We start from the raw sequence: 24954 nt of genomic DNA on the forward strand, positions 1-24954 counted from the left end.
GTTAGAAGACACCCATCTGCTGGCCTTAAACTATCATAAAAAACTCATACCACTAGAAATTTATTTAGTTACTTTTTCTTCTTGTAAAAATGCAAACAGAAAAAGGGAACTATATTAAATTTTCATGCTTTTATGTAAATATATACTGGGGAAAGAGCTAATAATTTAAACAGCAAATTCTGACACTTCTGGCTAAATCTTTATAGTTTTTAAATTAACATCTAGTTCTCTTGACTACAGCAGGACAGGATTTCATTCTCTGAATTCTGGAGAACTTTAGATCCTGCTGTCCACTGAGCTGCTCAGAGAGACCAAGTGCCTTTTCCTGCTTAATTTGTGTCTTTGTTAAGCCTGTTCCTGTTGTAATACAATGTGAATTAGCTCAAATCCCACTGGAAGACACAGGTGTACATTACGACATGTGTGCATTGTCACACTTCTTGCTGTTCTGATCATTGCTAAGTCTTTCTGATACAACCAGAGATGGGATCTTTTGAAAGAGATGTTCTAGGTAACATCTGGAAATCCCTTCTGGATGGCTGCTCACACCTGCTGAAAGACATACACAGCACAAGCCAACACTGGTGGAATCCCTGTGCCTTCCCCATGTGATGGTGTTGTGTGACACACACAGCACAGCCCACTAGGGACAAAAGAGCTTTGCTCTGCTACTCAGGGGGACTTAACAAACAGTACTGACAGTCTTGCCAACATTTTCAAAAAAGGACTATCTTTTGCAACACAGTTGAAAGCTGGCAGGAGTTTCCAGGATAAGGCTTTAAACTAAGATTTTAGTTTGAATTGACTCTGTCTATGAACCCTCTACCTTTCTGAGGTAGAAATTGTGTGAAATTTGGTTGATCTCTGCTCCATTGCCTCCTACTCTACAGCAAAGGAAATCAACATACTCACAGCTGAGATACCTCCTGGCTACGTTTCATTTCCTTTCCCTCAAATGTTAAAGAAAAATTTGAATAGAAAAGCTGCATGAACTCACATAGAAATTGCCCCTGCACCAGAATGTGATAAACAAAAAACCCAAGTCAGAGGCTTTTTCAAAACTGACCCCTGACATTTTAAGTTTCTATGTAATATCAGCTGATTTAGCCCTAAATGTTTGCTTGCATTAGCTAGCCTACCAACATACCAGGGCCTTTAGGAACAGCACACAGAGATGATCTGAACTACCAGGCTTGGAGAAAACAATCCAGTAATTAAAACTGATTACAAATCAGACACTCCAAAAATGGTGTGGTGGTGAAACATGACTTCTGACTGAGTGCCAGCACAGAAAACTAACTCAGGTAGCACAATCTTAAGCACCCACCTGACTCTGCTGTGGCCGTTCCTGAACTGAGCCCCTACAATCCAACTTAGCACTATATACCTTTTCTTTTACATTTTCACCTTAAAACAAAACACATACATGGTGAGCTCTCCAAAATATAAAGAGGAGACAGGTAAAAGAAGATGCACAAGATTCCATGCTGCTTACAGAGGGAAAATAGTGTCTCTATTAGCCATGAGGATTTAGGATTCTTCACAGGAAGCTAATAAAGCTTACCATAATATCCTGTAAACAGGAAAACCTTTAAAGCCTGAATCCAGATGCATGCTAATTACAAACATCATTTATATGTAAATCAAGAAATCCTAGCAAGTGGAGGGAAGGAAAGAGTTTTGTCTCTCCCCATGACCATAACATACTACAGTGACAAACCAAAGAAAGAAAATATTTTTTCCTGGTGTTCTCTAAGTGAGCATGGCTGACTCATTCCACCTCAGGTGAACACCTTTATCAACAGGACCAAAATAAAGACACTTCTTGGAGGTCTTGGGCTAACACATACTGTGGAGGTGCAAAGGTAAAAACAAGTGTTAGCTAATACACTTCAGGAGGCAAGGAAAATTCCTACTCGTAAAACAAAATCCTACTATTGCACCTTGTATTCTGTTTTAAATAGATAATTTCACCCCCAGATCTTGTCTAGCAATCAAGCAGGCAAACTACTCTAATTCATTGTAGGCAATCACTTTTGGCCAATCTGCTGTCTGAGTGCTGCCTGGAAAACCAGGGTGATTAATCACATGCCGGTTTTTGTGACTTGCCAGGTATCTCTGGAGCAACCAGGGCCACCAGATTATGAAGTGATATTTTACCTTCAGGAAGCTCAGCAGCTTGCAGAAACAGCAAGTTAGTAGGAAGACAAACCAAGACTTAAATTTCTGCAAGCCTATGATAGACCTTGAAGCATTCCAAATATAGGTTTACTTGAATGGAGTAGAAAAGAGAAATAGAACTTCATTCACACATCTGTAATACCTGTGTTAGACATTGGCAGTATTAAGAAACTTTTCTGATTGTAGATGGATTTTTTTAAGCCAGAGACAGGGAAGAGAGATGTCCACAAGGTGCAGGCTACACCAAAAGCTGCTTCCCCTCCCAGAATCTGCCTGCTGAGCGGGACCCTCAGAAGCCTACAGCTCTTGCCTAGGAGCTGCCTGGGAAAGCTCTCTGGTACTCATCTAAATCAAAACGATTGCACATTTATTCAGAGTCCTTTTTCACCCTTGTGTTTGCACTCCCTACTTTGCTGGTTTTGAACTTCTGCCATCCAGATGTCTGTGTCTATTGGCAAATTCCAACAACCACATTCACAGCTCAAATTCTGATACACATGCATTGCTCATCTTATTTCTAACTCCAGCTACACTTCATGTTTGGAACATTGCAGCAATGTACTTTACAATCAAAATCAATATTGTTTCTTATGGTGTAAATTATTTTCTCTTAAAAAAGATGCCATTTTTACGTTTTTTTAAATATTTCCTCTTTGGATCTTCTAATGAGAGGAAACCATTGTTGAACTTGTAAAGTATCCCAGACATGAAAAAGAAGTGGGTCAGGAATAAAAACAAAACTGAGAGGCATAGAAAAAGATCATCTTTGAAAATTAAATACGACTTTCTACTTTTAGATTTGGGGCCTAAGACACATTTACATTTAGGGTCATACAGGATCTCGAGCAACCTGCTCTGACAAGACAACCCAAGACCATTGAACAATGGTATAAATATCCTTACTACAGTGTGAAGGGGCCACTAAGAGGAAGCAAGACTATCAGTACATGCAGCCTAAGAATGGAAAGTTGCCTTAAAATGGCCCCAGAGTGAGAAGCAATCAGATCTGTAGCTCTTACTCTCAGGAGTGAGTCTAGAGCTAAAAGTGAGCTATGACAGCTCACCCCAGGGGAGTAAACAAGTCACTTCCCCACATCTCTGCTTCCTACTGCTTCAGAAGTGACCAAGTACCTGCCAGGCACACAAGCTCTGCTGCCAGGGAAAAGGAAGGGTTTGGAATAAACACTGCTGTCTACTCTTAGAGGTCTCAATGTAGCAGTGATTGTTTTTGGTGAAGGAGATTTGGAAAAAAATCCACAGGCAGGACAACATTTAATGAGAGAATGCATAAGGAAATTAACATAGATAATTTAAGGAAAGGAAAAGTCAGAAAGAAACATCCTTATGTAAATTTAATTAAGTCAACAATTACGGTAAAACTATCTATTTCAAGGTTGGTAGTGTTTTGCTTTGTTTTTTAATTGTAAAAAGCTATTAGCACTGAGATATGGAGGAAATTATACCTGCTATTGATTGAGTAAAATGAACATCTAAAGTATTGAAAGGGTTGGAGAAGTGTTCGAAAATATACAATACTATTTGTCTGAGGCCTTTAAGATCCTATTATCAGTATCAAAGACCTTGCAGAAAGATGTTTCTGCTAGGCAGAAGTGTTTAAACCCTGCAAGGATACCGTAATTCATCTCTGCTAAATTCATCCCTTCCACTCTCTGAGAAAGTCTATTCTGAGTATAGATGATGCTCTTGACATCTGGCAGTCCCTATAGCAAGAAACCTTGGATCAAGAGTAAGGTAACAACAGGGCTAGATTTACTGGGTAGTTAATGAGAAAAATCAATTATCAAAAGGTTTCCTGCATCACAGGTGCACTATTTCAGAAGCAGGAGGAGTTACTATAGCAGTACACCAAAGATATAACTCTGCCTTCCTCATGGAAAGCAAAGTTTTGTCTGTCTAATAAAACGATCCAAATACTGTTGTATGAATTGTATAAATATTGCCATAACTACCAGAAGGCATAAGAAACATAGTGGCTGCCTGAAATCAAGCAACAAGACAGGAATAAGATAGGGTTACAAACCAGTTTCTGAATTAGCTGAAGGGATTTATCTCCTTTCTACTGAGATTTTCCAATGTCCCACTGGACATCTAAGAAGAGCCCTTGAGATGCTTCACCACTGCAGAGAGATATTTAAGAGTATTTCTAAAAGAAAGCATGAAGATGTGAAGAAAACTGTCTGCCTGCATAAACTGAGAAAATACTATCTTTAATACTTAGGCTTCCAGTTCTGTTTTGATCCATTACTTTCATGGTATGCTTTAATAGGATTACCAAAAAAACCCACAACCGTAAAAGTCTCCAAAATTAGAAATGGTAAATTATTAACACTGATATACTGAACGCAGTACTTTTACATTATGATTTATTTATTAAGAAAACTGAAACAAAACTCAGTATCTTGACACTCTTTTGGAATAAATATGACCTTCTGATGCCTGTGCTGACACCCTTCCAATTACAGTTCCATTGCACTTGTCTCCTGTTTTTCCACAAAAATAAAACCACAGGAGCCAAAGCCTGAATCAGGCAATCTGTGCGTGGTGGTCCACACAGGGTTCTGGGGCTGATGGCACATGGGCTGCATGCAAGCAATTCTTACAGAATTCAGTGGCATCTCACTTGGCTTGCAGCAACTTCAGAAACACACCCCATGAAATATCCAAGGGGGGAGCATAGGGTGCAATGGAGCAAAGAGAGGAGATCTGTCTTCCAGAGCAATTCTGCCAAATCCCTAGACAGCATAATCTGGAAAAACTTTCCAGAAGCATTTAACAGTGGCAAAGACTAACTGATTTGTGAGTTGGAGGTGACACCGTAATCTTTCACTGTCGATAGCAGAAAGATTATCAATTACACAGTAACGCTATCTAAGTTAGAGTGATCCATTGTAATAAATCACGTGATTTCAGCAGCCGTCGTGCAGAATGCCACACAGCCAAAGTTCAGAGCAGCAAAACAACAGCTATCAGTTCACACATTTATCAGACACTGGGTCAGATGAGAAAAATACAGCTACTAGCTGCACTCCTGCATTTCAGGAATCTCTCTTCATTTCCTCAAGGGCATGATAGGCTCAGTGGTATACTGGTTGGTACCAAAGGTGAAACACAAAACACACGACATATGCAGGAGTTCTGAACTCAAAGCCAGTACAATGTGGCTGAGGATACTGCTGCAAGACCTGAATGAACATATATGTGAATCCATATTTTCAAAATTTGGCACCTATAATTAGATTCCTCCAGACTTGACCTAAACCTTCAGTTAAATGTTACTGCACTTTCTTGACCACTTCTTTGGGAATTAATTGATGTCCAGCCTCTGAAGCATTAATACAATGTCTGTGCTTGTTTAAGTGGCCAGGAAGAGTCCAAGTAAGCTGTGGTCTCTGTGACAGGGAACCAGGGCTTAGTGAAGAAAGACTTGCTCTGACAACCATGCCTAAAATCAGGCATTATTTCTCATTCAAAGCTTTCTGAAACTCCTATTACCAACCTATCAAAACTCTCATTTCTGTCTTAGCTTTGCCCAAGCAAAGTCCTTGTAATTTCTTTAAGCACAGCCATGAAAAGCATGGGGCAGGTAGTGTGGGGACCAGCCAGGTGCCCCAGCACAGTGTCACCAAGCATAGATGCCACAACACAGAAATCTTTTTCCCTGTGTGCAAATGAAAACACAAACAGCTGTGATCTCCACACAACAAACAAAATGTCTCCAAGTGTCAAAACAAGTTGTGGAAAGGGAGAGAAAGACCAAGAAAAACACAATCTGCAGACAAGCCTCTTGGTTAACCATACCGGAGTGAAACCATGCCAGAAGCTGAGAAATGGCTGACTAGTGCCTTGGGTGGATTGACCCACATTTCCATTTATGATAGGCTGCTGCCGACAATCCAGGCACAGACAGACTTTGTAAAAGGAGAACTGACAAAAAATGCAAGAAAAGCAAAGATTAAAGGAGTGACCAAAGGATCCCAAGTGCAGGGTTTTTAAGGAATCTCAACATCCGGTTTCAGACTCTGCTCAACTTCCCAAAGCTAAGCTTGGCTTAAGTATGAGTATTAAACTACAATCAGGATAACAGGCTGAGGAAAAGTACAAGGAATTTAAAAACTGTGTGCAGGGTGGAAGACAACCAAACATTGTCTTCCACTGCAATAGTTACACCTCTGGAGGCACATCTCACTTATTACTGCATATCTGGTTTTTTTGCACTGACATCTTTAACTGTTTTGCTTCTAAATCATCCTCACACCGTTGAAGATGCTTCTGTATTGCTCCAGTTTTTACTGTCTGTGGACTCATGAAGGTAAAAGTCATGCAGCATGACTGTAGGTCATGAAAAAAGTTATATCAGGCTGGACTTCAACAGCATTATCTATACTTTGCTTCTCATGTGCTCTTTTCATGAAGTGAAGAGTGTATTATTTGAGAGACATTGTGGTAATGAAAATGGAGACAGGAAATTACTTTAGTGGGCTGGACTTGTCAACAATCTGTCCATAAAAAGGAAAAATTTGTAAATACTCTGGCTTCATTAAAGCTTTTATTGACATGAATGTGCCTCATTTATTTGGAAATATTCAAGGCTGGAACATCCTTCAATTATTTGTACTTTGAAGGCAGCCTTTATATCAGCTTTCTAAAGATAAATTTTCTAGGGAGAGCCCCAGATAAAAGTGCTAATTGTCAGTTTGGGGACATTTCTGTACGTACTCCATAAATGCACACATATACAGCATATATAGACCATAACACAGAATATACATCTTCTATCTGAAGATGTACCAGGATTTCTCAGATATCTGATTAAAGTTGCATCTTTTTTTACCATTATTTCCCTTCTAGCCAATAGGAATAAATGAGTGTTTTTTCTCTTTTCTGCAAGGGCCTGAGATTCATCTTTGTTATTAAAAATTCAGCCACAGCAACAGCAACAAATTTAACCAAACTGCTCCATAAGTGTTCAAATAAAAATGCAACACAGATGACTGGTTACCCTTGGAAGGGGTTCTAGTTGTCAGGTAGTGAACAATCTTTAGAGAGGCCTGTAGATTAGGAGGGGAACCAGCTATCTAGCTATCTTCAGTGCAATTCTGAATAGCTTCAAAACATTACTCATCATTGTAAGGATATGCTAGTTTGATACAATGTTTATAGGATACTGCTGCAACCCACCTCGGTGCAATGGTCTCTTGGATACCCTCTCTCCATATTGCTGTGTAAACCAAAAAACGTGCCAGAAATTGCAGTACAGCGGAGCGCATTTCCTTTCCTGGAAAACCCATTATAGGCTGGTTCTTTCACTGCAATGCCCTCCAAGCCTTAACACAAGGTTCACATCCCTAGTGGCACAGAGCCTCTCTTCATCCTCCTTCCTCCCCTCAAACTCTGACCAGTTCATGCCCACGGTGGGTGGTTACTGTTCATCACTGACTTGTCAGAAAAACCCAAATTGCCAGACTGCTGCAGAATTGCAAAACTGGCTGTAGTACAACACTGCCTCTTCAGCTGTTAGGGCTTTTTGTTTGCTGGGTATTAATAGGAGGTGAGTTCTGTTCTGCTGGCATTTGGAAGCAATTCCCTCTCTGACTCGTACCAATTACGTATCTATCTGGCAACATTATGTTGCAAGTTGGTGACACGCGAAGTGGAAAGGCATACCCTTCTCTGGGAAAGGCACTCGTCCTTTTCAAGGGGAAAAAGTAGATTGCTAAAACAAATACAAGCTTTAAATGTCTGTGGCATCTGAAAATGCTGCACAGGTACATATTAAGGAATTATCTGTGTTTTGAAAACTGACAGGGCTTTGTAGATGGTCTAAATCAGGCTATTAGCAAATTCAAAAGCAACACACATTTTTCCCGAATACTCCCAAACATAGAAGCATGTTCCAAAAGGAGTAAACAATTTTGCTTTTTCGTTGATCTCACAGAAAGCATTTTCTTAACTGGTGAGATTTAAATTATACCTGAAAGAAGAACCCTTAAAGATTCTGACCGGGCAATCCACTGAGAATAGCATGAAAGTATAGCTTCAACAACAGAGCAGCATCTGAAATTGTAGAATTTCAGTTTTATAAAAGAAGTGCAATTAAGGAAGAAAATGTTTGAAATTTCTTTTCACGTCTTCCTTTGTGCTCTCCACTCCTTGTGCACTTTTACAAATATCTCACAATATATTACTAGTTTCTTCTGACCACGTGCACAATTCCTCTCTACTGTGGTCCTGTAGGTTGGTTGATTTGGCCAGTAACTATCATTAAAACTGTGTTTGATAGATTTCATTGTGATAATCTGCTGCCATGAAGAAAATGACTTTCAGAAGCTCTTCCCTTCACTCATTCCTATTCCAGGTCCCCGCCCATTGCATGCAAGCTACTATTTACAGTAATAAGATGTCAGCAATCTGCTAAGTACCTTAAGAGTGGGTTTATGTACAATGACTACAGGTTACATAATTAGAGCATCATATTTCATGTGCTTGTTAACTTTCAAAAAATGCAGGAAAGCAAGGATAAATGACTGTGGAATATTATGCATTTGAACAAAATGCTCCTAAGCATATTATATATGCCTCCATAGTCAAAATATAGAAATGAGTAATAACCCTCTATATACTTGACCTCTTTTCTAATGCTTTTTTGCCTATTAATAGGAGTTACACTGTTTCAAATCAGCTAGTCTTGGATATCTCTGATTTTTCAAGTTGCCCCACAAAGCTCTTTAATAAAAAAAGGCTCAAAGATTTATTTGCAAGCTGTCAGATGGCTGGCTGCTCATAGCATAAGGGTAATTTCCTTAAATGTGGTACAAAAACAAGCTGTGAGGAGTCCTACAGTCTAACTGACAACAAAAAAATTCTGGCTTCTGAGGTTGGCCAGGATAATTCCCATGGTCTCCCTATAATAAGCCTCACACAATAGCACCACCAAAAATATTTAACCTTTAAAATTTCAAGGCCAGGGTATAAACTAATGTGCTTGGGGTGCCTAAAATTCTTGAAAAAATTAAGTTCTCTATGTAAGGCTAATTCTTTATTTGGCGATACACTGATCTCCCCTTTATTATAGCTCCAGGACAAAGACTACAATTTATACCATAATATTTTCTGAAGCAATGTGTTGATAGTCACTATTGACTCATGTGGTAAAAAGATATCAAAGTATGAATAGTTACAGGAAAGGCAAAAGCAGAAATGAAGAGCTGCCTTTGTAAGTGAGCTACTCTGTTTTTTTGAGAATTAATGCCATAATCAGGAAGACTCCAATCAATAGTAAGTTAAGGGGATTTTAACAGTGTATGGGAAAACAATATGGATATCTTGAAAATAAATTACCACATCTTAGCTACATTTCTTGGGTGAGTTTTATTTTGATAACCAGTATCTCTCTGATCCCTGCAAAAGTTATGCTATGCAACATAAAAGGGAGATATGATCTCTGTCTAAAAAAATAAAAGTCTGAAGGAAGATGGTTTACATCATCCTCTCTGGATAGAAAATACACAAGATTTTCAGACACTGCAGTTTTTAACATAACATTTAATCATCTGGAAAGCTGTGTGCTTTCATATGTAAGTCTCAGCAATGGGCAGGAATGCTCAAATAGGCCTTTAGATATATAAAACCAGCATACATCAACATACTTCACTGCTTTAACTTTCCACTTGAGTAGTCAAGTAGCTCTCAGAGTATCTGCACGTGCTGTTATTTACTACTGCCTACTTCATTTTCTCCTATTTTAATTCTGGACAGGGCAATGATTTGTCCTTGATGAGCACACTGGTACAAAATCTCAGGGCTGATGCACACAACCTAATGGTTGGAGTATAACAAATTACCAAGAGGCAGCAACTCATCAAGCATGGGCTGCCCAGCTATGGTGCAGTACAACTTAGATCCAAGCATCAATGAAGGATGGTTACGCTAATTTGCATTTTCTTACAGTAGGGCAAGTGAAGAATGTGCATGCAATCAATTAACAACAGCTTCTGTGTCTCTGCTAATGGGGGCAACCTATTAAGCTGACATAATTCATTGTGCATTTGAGCCTTTAATGAAAAGTGGCCCTCCTTAAAGAGGCTTTCTCCTAAGCACTTTTCATGTTGCCTCTTTGTTTTGCATTGTGGATTAGCCAAGGAAGCTACCAGCAGTCTCATCACAATTCTGCCCTTCCTCAATAATCCAAGGTATCAAACACCAGTCTGGGGTATTTTACTCCTTCCCACAGTTCTTTAACAGCTAAAAGAAAATATGATCAGTTCCATGAATTTGTAACCATGGCTCAAAGCCTCTGCAAAGTAGAGCCTGCCTCAAAAGTTAGATCCTGTAATGAATTTCTGCCCCAAAACCAGGATAACGGAAAAAACCCCGTGTTCTTATATGTTAAGCAGTTTCCCACCCATGTATTTTTCAAAACACAGGATATAAACATCCTGTATGTCCTGCAGACATTTCAGCAGGTCCATAAATTCTTTAGAATAACATTCTCAGTTTATTACTAGGAATTACAGATCAGCAGCAATACTTCATACTGCAAAGAAAGAATCTGCTTCTAGGACTGAGCAGCTGTAAAATGATTGCATGCAACACCCTTGCAGATACCAGATATTTAAGATCTAAGTCACAGATTGGACAAGCACAACTCATGTCCTTTACAAATCCTTTAAAATATAGGTTATATCAAAGATTCCTTTGACTGCTCTCAAATATAGACACTCTTAGACAGATATACCTGTCAAGCAATTTAAAAATGCTTTTACCAAACTTCTGAATTTTGTCCAGGAGGCTAAGGCAGATCATTGGGAATATGCAGTTCAATTGTAAAACTGAAATTGCTTCATGCTACCCTTCTTCATGCTTAACTCCTCAAGGATATATGTGGCTCTTCCATCACAGATGTTTTGCTATAGATTTCAGTCCAGTATTTTGAGTACCTTATTTCTATGCAAAGATGATCATAAATTGCATTTACACTAACACAAGGTAAATCTCATGGAAAAGAGGAAGGATTTGAATAGTCAGGGAGATGTGACAGTCAGGGCTGGAAAAATTAACTTGCTGTATAGGGAACCTAGCACTTTTCAAAAGCCAATCCTGTGCTTCTGTATTTTCACTGCTACGATGGAAAAGATTTATACTGCATTGTATCAAATGCCCTGGATAAAATATTAATATAATGAGGAACAATTAATTTGAATTCAATGTATCTTGCTGCAACTACACATAGTTACACTTTTATTAGTGTAGATGATAATCAGAACTTGACCCTTTCAACTTCTGAATTCACCTGAGTCTGTTAGAAGCCAGATGCACCATGAAGTTTTTCAATTAAAAGCCAACGTGATTCTTCCTGGAAAGATATTATGTCCCTGACTTCCTGGTTTCCTTAAAACCATATAAAAGTTAATGCAGCTCATTAGTGCAAATAATAGCAAATTGAGTAAAACACATATTCAGAACTGTATTAAAAGTAATTAAGTCAATGCCCACTAAATTTGTTTGCAAAAACTGTAGGTTACTATTCCATCAAGTGCTTCCGTTTCTATCAACACATTCAGCGATTTTGGTAACATTTTTGGCCTTTTCTAAGGCACATTTTGGGCATAAGAACATCATAAAAGCAACAGTAATAGCTGAATTAATGTTCTGGAGTGATTGAATTAAATCTTAGCAGAATTGGAAAAATACTTACGCTCCACAAAGTAAGAGCTGGCATCAATCTTCCAAATAATTTGACCCCGGTGAGAGCCATTGACGCCACGGTTCTTGTAGTCCAGAAAGTTTTCTGACAAGACCTCATCTGTAAACAAAAAGATTGGTCTCTGTAAGTGCCTACTATGACAGTACACACAGCACAGAGTCAGGCTAAAACCACACCTTTGGCTTGACAGAATATCCTAGAGCTACTAGAGAGCTTGGCACAACATATTGAGAAATCAGATTTATCATTCATTTATGTTATTTAAAAGTTCAGTCCAAGTGGCTGAAGCAGCAACCCAGGATGGGCTGAGCCATGGGCTCACTGCTCCAGCTTCAGGGGGATGAAATGGATTTCACAGCTGTGCTCTGACAAAGCAAAAGCCACAATCTCTACCTGCAGAGACCAGCCAGCAACCTCCTGGGCTTTTCCTTTCAGTGATAACAACAGTTTTAATTTTAACAGAGATTTGTACAAATGTGCTTTAACCAACTCAGCCTTGCTTGCTACAGAAGAAGTCCTGGGTGGGTGCTGAGATTCACTTCTGAAGACAATTATGTTAATTATTATTTGCATTAAAAGTGATAAAAAACATGAACCATTCAATCTGACATTAAGATACTTCAGTTGTAAAGACTGTGAAGAATTGGCTTTGTTTCAAGAAGAAAACCAAGATAATGCCATATAACAAGGGACACTGTGCCTGAATGTTCAGGGGTGGTGTGACCAACTGCAGAACAGAAGAGGCAGCCTAACAAACAAAGCTGAGAAACCCAAAGACTATCACAATACTTTAATAAAGGAAACTAAATTGAAGGAAACTCCACTTTCAGAGAAAGAAGAAAGCAGCAAACAGATGTCAATACTGTCCCATTGGCACTACAAAGTCATGCTTTAAAAGGAGGAAGGTGACTGAGTACCAACACTGAACTCTGGTGTTCCTCTCTTGAGGGATTACAACAGAATTCCTTCTAATGAGATCATTAACAATTGCAATGGATAATTATAAATAGCAATGCTATCTACAATAAATTTTCCCTTTGCTGATGGGCTAATTGTCAGAAATTATTTCACCAGCTGTGTTTCATGCTCTGTTTTGAAGAGCATCTCTGCTGTAATCCTTCGACAGCAAAATGCTCTGGTATGATTCTTGCTTTTATACTTTATAGCTGGTTGTGTCTTCTTTTAAATTCCAAATTATATATATCTAAAAAAAGCAGGTAAGTAACTGTTACTCTCAGAACATTGCTTTACTTATGAATACCTCTAGTAAAGGACCATCCTGGATACAGATCAAGGATCATGTACATCATTCTGTGGAAATAGGAACATTATGTACTTGCGAGAAGACTTAAGCCTGTCCCTTTTGCTTTGGCAGGGAAAACATTTTATATTAAAGGTGAGCATATAGTGAAATGTTGCACTGAGCTGGGGCCTGGGAACCCTTCCTGGCTCTCATCCTGATGGGGCAGAGAGAGTATCCCTCAGTTCCAGCATGCTGCTCACTGGCTTCATCACTTGTGATGTTTATTTGTCATATTTAGTCTCTGTAAGCTGCTGGAGATGCTCCAATGCCTGCCATGTGGTGATGATGCATGGGTAATTGCTGTCCCTCAAAATATACTATTTATAAAATACCATGCTTGCTTAAGGAGTCAGCTCAGCTGGACTCAATGGTCTTGCTTAAGAAACTGCAGGCATTTTAGGCCAGGGTTTAGTGGCACTGGAGATCCCAAAATCAGCTTTAAAATACTGTGTTCATAGGCAGTATCTGTGGAGACCAGCTGGCACTTCCACTGTTGCTGCTTCCCACAGCTGGCACAAAGGCAGTGTGAACTCTGCCATACAAAACCCCTCTAATTTGACAGAGATGTTGACATATGCCCATACCAAAACTAAATCACATCCCTATTGCAGGCTGAGCCAATGGGCATGACTCCAGAAAACCCCTTCCTAGGACTATTTGGTTGAAAAAGTGTAGGAAGCCTGGAAAACCAGGCTGAGAAGAAGGGCCACTATCCATCTGCATGTGCAAGGTAGAAGACCACGGGAAGGGAAGGGAAGGACAAGCAAGCCAGTCCATGGTTACAGCTGACAGGTGAGACCACAGGAAATCTGGAACAAGCTGCTCCCGCTGAGTAACACCTGCACACTGCCTCCTGCCATGGAGGCAAGAGACAGGGGCGTGTGGGAAGCATCCAGAGAAAAGCAGTTGCCCAGGGAAGGGATACATACATGGAGCTAGTCATGTGCACACAGTTCATGGACAGTGGCCACTGGTGGAATACAGGCTCAGACAGCAGAAAGGATAATTTAGTATGAGCTTATGGAGCTCTGCAATATGCAGAGCACCTGAATAGGAGCAGTGAAGCCTTGAAGTATAAAACCAATTTGTATACAAAACATATTTAAAAATGTCATGATTTAGAAATCCAGTATGTAGGTTGTTCTCACAGTCAGTTTTAACCCTGTCTGTGTCTTTTGAAAGAGGTAGCTCCCTAATTCCAAAAAAAAAAAACCAAACTATTTTTAGTCTAGTAGAAATTTATGTTCATTGGGATTTTTAAGCCAGAAAAATTTAATCTCTAGAAGAATACATTCAGGTCCAAAAGGGCAGTTTTGCTCTTCCAGTTTTTGAAGGTAGGTATTTTTGGAAGGTGAAAGATAAGAAAGAAATATCCTCTGGCAAGTTAAAAATAGCAGTAATTGAAACTCATCAGGAGGCTGGAATGTATGAATATGCCTGGTCGACCTGTTTTAATTGGCAAGTAACACTATTCCAGGCATGCTATTCCCTGAACACACACGTTATGTATGTAGCACACTGACAAAGACAATTGTGCATGTGAAATACAGTGCTGCTTAGGGCAGTACGTGCAGATGTACGTACATGTATTTATCAACATTCGTGCCATAGGTAAGCATATAGTGATATGATATGCTAAGGTGACAAAGTATGCGCAAAGGAAAACAAATTTTATTTCCTGTTTCTATTGAGAATCCCCAAAACGAAGGAACTGACCTTTAAAGCATGTTACATCTTAATTCCCAAAGGTAAATGGTGAAATACTTCATTTCACCTCCACGCAAAATGAAGAGCAAAGTTAATGCTGTTCCCTTTCATATATTTCAGGCAGCAGCTAATGCCTTTTGACATTTTTCCAATGAAGCATTGTAATGCATCTCCCTCCCTCTATTTCTGAAATGCGATTAACCTTTAAACTAGCTATCTGCTTCCTCTGCGTAGCTTGGGTTTGGCCCTGCTTGTCCAAAAAGCAAATGCTTTGCAATTGCTCTTAGGTCTGTGGCTTCGTTTCCCTGCACAGCAGACAGCTTACTTACTAATTAAGGATGAAAATTGGGGAGTATTTGGGATGTGCACTTTGAACATCATTAGTTGCTCCTGGAGATAGAGCTGGGGATGGTGAGGGTGGCTAAGACAGGGAGCCAGCAGACACTGGTCTCTGCTCCCCTGCCCCTGGGCATGCAGAAGCGCCAGCTGCCTCTTGCTTGAGAGGGGAGGTGGCTGCAGACCTACAAGACTTTGTTGGGACAGGAGCAGCAGCTCCCACAGACATCCCACGGGCCCTAGAGGAAATGAGGAAGGTGATGCACAACCAGGAGCCAGGCAGCCTGGCTCCAAACAGCAGCCAGAGGGACCAAGGCACACCAGCAGCAAATGACAGCAAGTGCTTTGGGAACCAGCAGCAAGCTGATGGACTGCCTCTCCTCACCAAACCAGACACTGCCAAGCACAGCCTTCTACTGCTAAAAATATTCTGTGCTGTCACGTCCATGCTGAGCATCACAATATACTTCACAAGCACTACAGAGATAAAGAACCATGGCCACCAAAGAAACTTATCTTTCAGATGAAAGACAGAATCCAATTGACAAAAAGCATGCTGTTCTTCAGAGGAATTAGGGAAAATGTTGATAAAGGCCACCCTCAAAAACATCTGTGAATAATCTAATTGGGACTTCAAGTGCTGTCAGCAGCCACACTAAACAGACAGGACCTTGGTATTTGAAAGTTTGTCTGAAATTCCCACAGAGAAGCAATCAGATAGTCAATACATCCTCCTCAGAAAGACTGATGGAACCTAAATTACAAATATCTGAGTGACCCTTTTAGTCTATTTGGTTTTACTTAGGAGGCAAAAATTAAAAACAAACTCCCCTTTCTCAAACAATATTTTGCTGATGTATATGACTAGCCTATCTTTTCACATTCTCAAAGTCTAACAACTATGAAATTTAGAATAACATGTGCTACATTCAAAGAAACAAATAATTAACAAGAGACAGGGATACAACATCAGACAGGTTCCTGAACTTGATACAGTATTCCAGTCTCTTATGAATCACTAATTTGATTTAACACTACATACTACAACACTCGCTTCCTGTAAACGTAATGCAATTATGGCACAAAAAGAAAAGCTAGACTTCATGTCTTGATCCCTTCTGAGAAGGAAATGCTGTAATTCTGAAATTACATAAGGATTTCTAGTCTTCAGCTATATAAATCTGCATTAGTTTGAAATTTTAAAGTGTTTTTGGTCAATATGTATGTCTGTATTATGAAATACAATGATAGCTAGCAAAATGATTTAAAAAATAATTTTCTGTAAAAAGAGGCTGAGCTCTGGTTGATCTGTTTTGCAACTAGCAGGGAAAGCTGCAGGAAAGACATTTCACAATTCACAGAATCAAAGAATCAATTAGGTTGGAAAAGACCTCTGAGATCACGGAGTCCAACCTATGCCCTAACACCACCTTGACACTATTCCATGGCATGGAGTGCCACGTCCAGTCCTTAATGAAAGACCTCCAGGGAGAGCGACTCCACAGTTCCCTTCACAGCCTTCCAATATCTAATCACCCTTTCTATGAGGAAATTCTTCCTAATGTCCAAAACCTCCCCTTGAGCAGCTTGAGACTGTGTTCTCTCATCCTATTGCTGGCTGCCTGGGAAAAGAAGCTGGGCTCCACCTGGCTAGAACCTCCTTCCAGGTAGTTAGAGGGAGTGATAATGTCTTTCCTAAGCCTCCTCCATGCTAAACATCCCCAGCTCCCTTAGCCAGTCTTCACAGGACATCTGTTCCAGACCCTTCATAAAGTAGCAATAAAATAAAATTATATTGCAAAATAATAATAGAAGGGGTAAGCCATAAATAAACTTCATATTTTTGATGTTTATTCTCTTATCACCCAATCTATCACATGAAGAAAAACACAAAATGATGACAAAAACCTCTGCAAGTGGATACAAGTGGAGCTTGTATCAGGTCATGAAAGTGTTTCTTTTTGCAATCCTTTCGCATTGCAAAACCCAGCCCTTTGGAAGCTGCTCTTCCAAAGATCTGTACAATACAAGCAGCCACCATTCTGCAGAAGAGAAACTATTAATGAGAAACATATACCAAAGATGCAGATCCCAATTTCTTATTTACAAAGATGCCACATTAAAAAAATCACTAATAATAGTTAGGAACGTTTCTATTGACTTCAGCTGTTATATATTAAGCTCCAGTGTGCATTGAAACTTCACTGTTAATTCATTTGCCAATTTCTGCTGCAGGCAATTAATATACAGCAATTTAGAGCTAGCATGCCTCCTTCTATTATTTCCTAGGGAGAAGAGTTCTGGAAAACAAAGGCCTAATCCTTCACTGGTGCTACAAGCTCAATTCTTGATCTAAGAGTTTTGCATATGCTTTTTTCAAGCACAGGAATGGTTCCATTTTAATCCCACAAAAATTAACCCCTTGCCCAGCTAGAGGAAAAAAAAACAGGAGGCAGAAATGTGAGCAATGGGTGAAGAAGAGGTGTATGCCAAGAGAAGGACGAAAACTAAGTAGGAAGGGAGATAAACTGTAATAACATGGGGAGTGAGTTGGCAAAGTTAGAACAATTCTTGGTCATCAAGGGCAGAAGATGGTGGCCATACATAAAACTGCTCCAGGCACATTAGAAATGCAGGCATGGTGGATTTCAAACCTGAAGCAGAAAGAATTGGGTTAAGACATTAAACCCAAATGACATGTCAGCCACTCCCAAAACCAAGGAGTCTCAACTTTCAGCGAAACACTTTTATCTTTGAACATCTAGCTTATTTCAGAGCTGCTTATCACCTTTTACCACTCCAGTACTCTCCAAATTACTGCTGGGTGATAAGATTCCCATTTTTCATGACACCAACAACAATCAAAAAAGCAAATGGCTAGCCATTACAGAGACTCTATTAAATCTTGGCAATGATATGCCCAAGTTTTCAGAAGGCTGTGGATCCAACTCTTCCTCATTTGCACTGGAGTTAAACACACTGAGAGGTTGAGCTCTGTCACTCAAGGGACTTCCCTTTCCTTCCCTGCGACAGTGGGATCTCTGGCTAAAAGCAGAGCTGATGGCAATGGACTCTATTCTTCTATTTGTTAGGGAGCTGTGCTCCAGAACAACCCACCACTCATGTATTTCTCTCCTCTAACCACAAATCTGCTGAAAAGGTAGAAGGAAGGAGGAAAGCAAGGAGTGGAGGCTCAGCAATAAAAACTTGTGGGGCCTAAAACCCCCCCAGCAGATGTTAGGTTGCAATGGGATGGGCATCTGTCCAGTAATACTGGTATCATTTGGTTCTGCATACCCTTAGAATTGTGACAGCACCACACAGATGTCAGTGCTACTTCAGCTGTGCCTGTTCCCAGCTACAGGCTTTTCCTTTAAAGCCCTTGCACTTCCAGATTTATTCTTATCCCTGCAGCAAGTGGACCACATTTGAGTCTCAGTACAGCAACAACTCTACTTCACCTACACATTGCACAAACTTATTCACAAGTAATGACATCCAATTTGCACACAGAACTGAAGATGGGAGGGAGGAATTCAAACAAGGATGATCCTGACTTCCCCAGGGCATACAGATGTGTGATAAGGTACAACATGGAAGAATTTTGTTTGCTTGTTTTTAATATAACAACAAAGTTCTCATAGTCAATGGAAGCCTCCCCACTGACTACAGTACAATTTGGAAAATGAGGATTAGGTCACAGCAGTGCAGCCACAAAATCTGCTAGAAAATTTTAAAGCAGGCCCAAGGCAATTTGAAGACAAGATATAAAGAGACATTGGAAGACATGAAATGTGAACAAGGATGACATTTTTCCAGGTTAACAATGATCATTAAATAAGGGGGAAATAATTTGCAGTAAAATGGAAAAATGGAAAATAGATTTACAGAAATGTTGAAAGAACAGTAGATTAGACAGGAGGTTGTGATCTGATAAAGCAGTAGGAAAAAAAAAACCAAACACAACTCAGATGTGCACACTGAAGCACCACAGTGCAAAGAACCTCTTGAGAATCTGGATTGATTTTATCTGAAAAATGGTATTCAGTTATAAACTTATTACAAAGTGAAAGATATCCAGTGAAGAAAAAAAAAATGCCTTTATGCCTGGAGAGATCAATGGATGAGAAAGATTACAAAGGCTAAATGCATACACAGTCATTACAGTAGTTGTGGAAGGCAGCATGGGAATATTCCAGTGTTATGAACAGTGCAATGTTAGTATTATAAACACTAAGGAATGGGAAGGATTTAGTTCTAAACCAGAAAACTAAGGGAAGAAAAACATATGCTGAACCTTCAAAATCCACATGGCTGGCAACCTCCCCAAAACAAATCTTTCTGCTTCAAGCTTTATCCTGCCAAGAACTTTATGTCTGTTCTGTCCACTGTTTGTGCCATGATTGATTCTAACCAGTCAATGGTCTCAATGTGCGGCATGGACTATGCTTCTTTTGCAGGATTGAGGCCAAAATCTGGGATTTGGTGCACCAATATCCCCAGCTGATTTCTTCCAAAATATTTTAGTAGGTGATCACTATTGACTTCGCTGTAAGTCTGGGTTACACAGCAATATGGGCTATTCTTGCACAGCACAGAGGCAGTTTTATCCATGGCCATAAGGACCTTAGAAATCACTGAGAAGGCATGAGGATGCAGTTACTCCCTGTCTGCATTATTTCCCTCTCCAGATATTCAGCATGAATAGTTGCAGTGGAAAATTCTTTTCTACTCATTCACCTACAAAGATGTTCATAAGAGCTGTTATTTTATGAAGAAGCAATGCATGAAAATGGGAATCCCTTGGCACACAGTAAACACCTCTACTACATATTAAATACATTTAAGGAAAAAAACTGGCAGTCTGCAGGCTTCTTTATTACAACTTCCCTAAAAGACCATAAAGCACACCACTACTACAGTAAGCACTCTGGAGAAGTTCTTTGGTTCATTGCTACCACCAACATTAACACAAATGACATCTGAACCTTGGAAGCAATGAGAGGGAAGACATGTCAGAAGCCATATGTGCTGGGAATATTCAGAAACCCTTCCATTTAAGTGTTAACTGTAGCTACTTGTAAAGGGGTGAGTCAGATGCAAACGCTGACTGTGTTCATGTCACATTTGGTGGGTCTGTAAACAGCATATCCAGATTTTGTCCAGCTGAAGGGTGCACCAGATAGATACAGCACTGGGAAAGGCAAGAAGTGACTCAGCCTGATAAATCACTCTCACTCGAAGAGCAGCCAAATGAAGGAGAGCCAGGCTGGAACAAAGAGCTGATATTGCTGCACTAATGTATCTGCCAAGGCCTGTGATACCTGCTCCTCTGACACTTTTTGTTCCTGAAATAAATTGTGCTGTGCCTAGTGAAAGCTGCCTGGCCACTGGGCACCTCTGTTGATGTTTCACAGAGGGAGCAGAATTGCAGGTGTCCAATGAAGCTCAACTTGCTGAGGTGATTGCAGCCAGCCATGGTTGCCATCCCCAGCCTGGAGAGAGACCCAGCTACAAGATGAGCTCCTGAGGAGGAGCCCTGAGACCACAGAGAAATTCTCTTCCAAAGGCCATGAAAGGATTGGAAAGATGGGTGACCCCAGGACACAACAAATCCAGGTATCAACAAAATTCACTCTAAGCAGGCACATTGTGAAGTGTTTTGTTTTACAGAGATCTGTATCTGAAGCAGAGAGGTGGAGCAACCAACCAAACATGGAGAGAATCTAAATTGGGGATTAGACCTGTAACAAAGACTCCCAGCCTTATAGGCATATTGCTGTTTCTAACATTTTACATCTCTGCTGACAACATTGAAATGCTTTCTGCTTCTATGTATTGGATGTTTGGTAAAATAGGTGCACAAATAAATTCTGGTCCAAGGCTATGGCAGGAAAAATGTTCATTTATTCAATTGTCTCAGTGGGAAAAACAGCAACACAGGCCATATAAGCCTAAAATCAACCCAGAGAGTATTTAAACAAATGTTTAAATGTCTATTAACCAATAGTTATTAGATTTGTCGGGTTGTGATGAATTGTCTTTCTGGGGGAGAGAAATAACACCACAGGATGAAACAGAGGAGGAAAACTGTTTTAAATCTAAGCTTCAGTCACTAAGCAGATGAAGACATTTCTACTTATATAAATTTGAGAGGAACTATCTGGAAAAAGCCAGCTATGGAAAATAAATTGGACCCTCCAAGGTTTGTGTATGAAGACATTTTTAATAAATAGCCTTTAATAATGTTTTGCTTTCATATAAGGAAGTATTGAAAGAAAGAAAGCCTACTTTATATAAGTAAGAAAAGTATAATGCTAGCCCTGATAAACCCCTAACATCAGTGTGCAAAGACAGTGGAGGCAAATGACTTTTTCAAAAGTCTGCTTTAAACATTTCTCATTAGCTCCTTTACATCAGATATGGAGGTGATGACAGAAGTGAAATCCAGTAGCAGGTAAAATGCCACTACAGTAATTATAAGATAGCTCTTTATCTACAGGCAGCTGCTAGTACTCCATATTAATTTATCTAAAGGGGCTTCATACTGTAGCAATAGCAAATGAGATAAGAGAGGAAGAGAAAGCCTTGAGATAAATAACTGCAAATATTCCAGCTGCCTCACAGTAGCCACTAAATGAGAGTCCTTACTTAAAAAATATACCCTTTCTTCATTATTCATAACTTTCAGTTTCTTTTTTTTTTTTCCCCAATAGGCCTTTCTTTATAAATAGCTTTTCTGCAACGAAAACTTATATTCCTGAGACTTTTAAATAGCAACAGAGCTTTGTTACGTTCAAATTTCTTACAGAACTCTCTTTGAGTGTTTACACATATTTTAGACTGTGGGTCTGTTTCTGAAAAACTGCTGAATGCTCATAATACTGTAGTTCTCTTGAGGGAAGGTGAATGCACATTTCAGATGACTTGCTACAGAATGTAGAGGTTCCTCTGCATTGCTCAGAGCTGATAAATGGTATATAGAGGAGAAATTAGAGCATCTCTAGAGTTCAAGCTTAGCAGGAATGAAATGTAATTCCCGTTCCTGAAGGCACAGTATGTCTTAAGAAATGCTTGTTTTCCCAATTTACATATTTTCTTTTTGTCAGCTTTCCACAGCTAATCTTAAAATGTGCTGAAGTAATAACATCTACATTTTAAGAGAGTCAACATTTACAATTCTCCCTTCAACTAAGGCGTTTTTCCATGGCCTTTCATGAAAATCATGTGTGTGTACATGCATGCATGTTTTCAGGAAGCTTCAGAGTGGATACTATTTTATGTCACGAGACACATGACCACCATTTTTTACACAGTTTTTTGAGAGACTGACTGGCTACTTAGTCCATTTGCTGAGACCATGAGCAAATGTTGTGTCTAATAACCAGTGCTAAATCCAGCTCTTGCCTGCTTCTGCAAAGACTGCTTTTTTTTTTTTTACCCAGCTGGCCAACCTCAGGAATGCATAAATGGATCAACAGGGGAGAAGAACAGATATCTTGTGGTAAAAGGAGCTGTGGCTCTTCAAAAGAGGAGCAAGCAGACAGAATTTCCACACAGGGAAGACTCTCTCAACTCCTCTTTCAGGCTATTTTAACTTTTAAATAGCACGCCAAAATGTCCCACAGTATGAATACATATGAGATACATTATTTCTGCCTTTTTTTTTTCTAAGACATTTATATCATCCCAATTTTCCCAGATTATTCTGAAGTTTGAAGTTTATTTGGTATCATCAAATTTTTAGTGATGACACTGCTGGTGAAAACAGAGTAAGTTTTATGCATTTCAAAACTAACACTCATAAAAAATTATTTGGAGATCTTTCCTAGAATACTACAATGGCAACAATTGAACTCCTTCAATGTAGAACTGCCTTCTGTTCAGCTTCTGCACAGTCCTTTCCTGGGATACTCCCACAAGACAAATAACAAATGCCAACTCCAATGCTCCCAACACCAACACTTAAATAAAATCCTCAACACGCTTCCTGAGATCCTAAGGATGCAAATAGTTTCCCAGTACTCATGACTCTGCACAATACTACATAGTGCTACATTCAAACCTTTCAGCTCCAAACAAACAATCACAAAAAAGATTGGGCTGTATCCATAAGCTGGATTGAGACAAACACTAGAATGACCAGCAGCATCACAATAGTTAACAGAGCTGCCAGACAAGTGATAATAATAGGCTTCCACACTAATCCTCTCCTGAGCAGACTGGGAAAAGCTCATAGTTTCTTTGGTTCTCTTGTTCCAGTCTGGCTGCCAATTCAAAACACAGCTATAGATCAGTTTACATTGTGAAGGTCGTACCCACAAGGCCAGGAACATTCTTTCTCTTAAAAGGAGCACAGGCTCACAAAATCTGTGCAAATGCAGACACAAATCTAAGCCATTAGGGATGTCTGGATCTCCCACCCCTATGGACTGGTGACAAACACAAGGCACCAGTGCTTTATTTCAGGTCAGAAGGGTGCCTTGTACAGACCCCTCTAAGTGTCCCTACCCCACCATGAGACTGTGCTGTCATTCAGCCACATGAACTCAGTTCTGTCCTGATGAACCTAAACTGAAGGATGCACTACAGCAACTCAAGGGCATTTACTCTGCCAGACTGAAACTGTTCTAAGTCAAGCCCCCAAAAGGCCTTCATCAGATTTTTGCCTCTACAGACCCATTCCCTACATTCGCCCTACTTAATAAATGGGGACACAGCCACAGTGTCAGTTACCTTCATAGATTCTGATTGTTTTCCATGTCAAACTCTAAAACCCAAGTGATCTTCACAGTCTTCCATGTTCTTTAAAGGGAACCAAAACCAGAGTTCATATTACATGAGGTTTTTGGAGGGGCAGGAGTGGCAAGAGGGGAAGGGAAGAGAAAAAAGGGAATGAGGGATGCTGCTGTCTGCTATTTCCACAGTTATTTAGAGTGGAACCTGAGAGAGTGCAGACAAAACACCTTCAAAGACATCAAGGATCAGCTCTTGGTTTCTCGGGGACAGGACACACTAATTTTTTATTTGGCAGCAAAGTTCCTCGGAACGAGCCATTGACTATTGGCATAAACAACAGGCTTTCAGCCAGGGGCAAGGATACACTTCAAAATATGCATCTTTAATTTACTGGGGCATCTGGGCAATGTATCCTGTTTGATACAGTAAATGAAGCAGGAGTATCACAGTATATTTTTATTTTGCCCAGTTAAATTTTTATGTATTCATGGTGTTTATAAAAAAAAAAATAAATTAGAGTGTGTCTTCACAGCCCTGGATGCAATGCCTGTGCTGTGAAACCTGGGTGAACAAGTTCAGTCAGCGTGACACAGCCCTATGCACTTTCTGTTGACTTCAGACCACGAGAAGGAATACTTTGCCTCTATCTACTGAGAGAAGAATTCATGAGTTGCCTGGATTACTAAAGAGCTGGCATACAGTATTTCATAGTGCCCAGTGCTGGGGACTGTTGCATCTTCTCATTTATTCCAGCAAAACACTTCACTTCAAACTTAACTGTAAACAAAAGTAATTTTCTGCTAAGGCCAACAAACCAGGCTGATTTCAAGGAATCTGCTTTAAATCCAGTCTCTGTTTCTTTACTATAAGATTTAAATTTCAGAAGCCTACTTTTCTTTTCAAAGAAGGACATTTTATGATATTACTCATAAAGAAGTAAGTACTGCAGCTTGGCTTATTGTAA

General features: G+C 39.7%; 1 protein-coding gene across 7 annotated transcripts in view; it reads right to left on the reverse strand.

Moving 5' to 3' along the window:
- The window catches only part of HECW1 (HECT, C2 and WW domain containing E3 ubiquitin protein ligase 1), a 252277-nt gene that overhangs the window by 140119 nt on the left and 87204 nt on the right, over positions 1 to 24954 (reverse strand). For all 7 annotated transcript variants that reach the window (XM_058038828.1, XM_058038988.1, XM_058038656.1 and 4 more), the window contains one exon: positions 11897 to 12004. In XM_058038828.1, coding sequence (XP_057894811.1) covers positions 11897 to 12004 — 108 coding nt within the window. The remainder of the gene's footprint in view (positions 1 to 11896; positions 12005 to 24954) is intronic.

The sequence above is a fragment of the Melospiza georgiana genome, chromosome 1 (genome assembly GCF_028018845.1).
Source record: "Melospiza georgiana isolate bMelGeo1 chromosome 1, bMelGeo1.pri, whole genome shotgun sequence".
Classification (NCBI taxonomy): domain Eukaryota; kingdom Metazoa; phylum Chordata; class Aves; order Passeriformes; family Passerellidae; genus Melospiza; species Melospiza georgiana.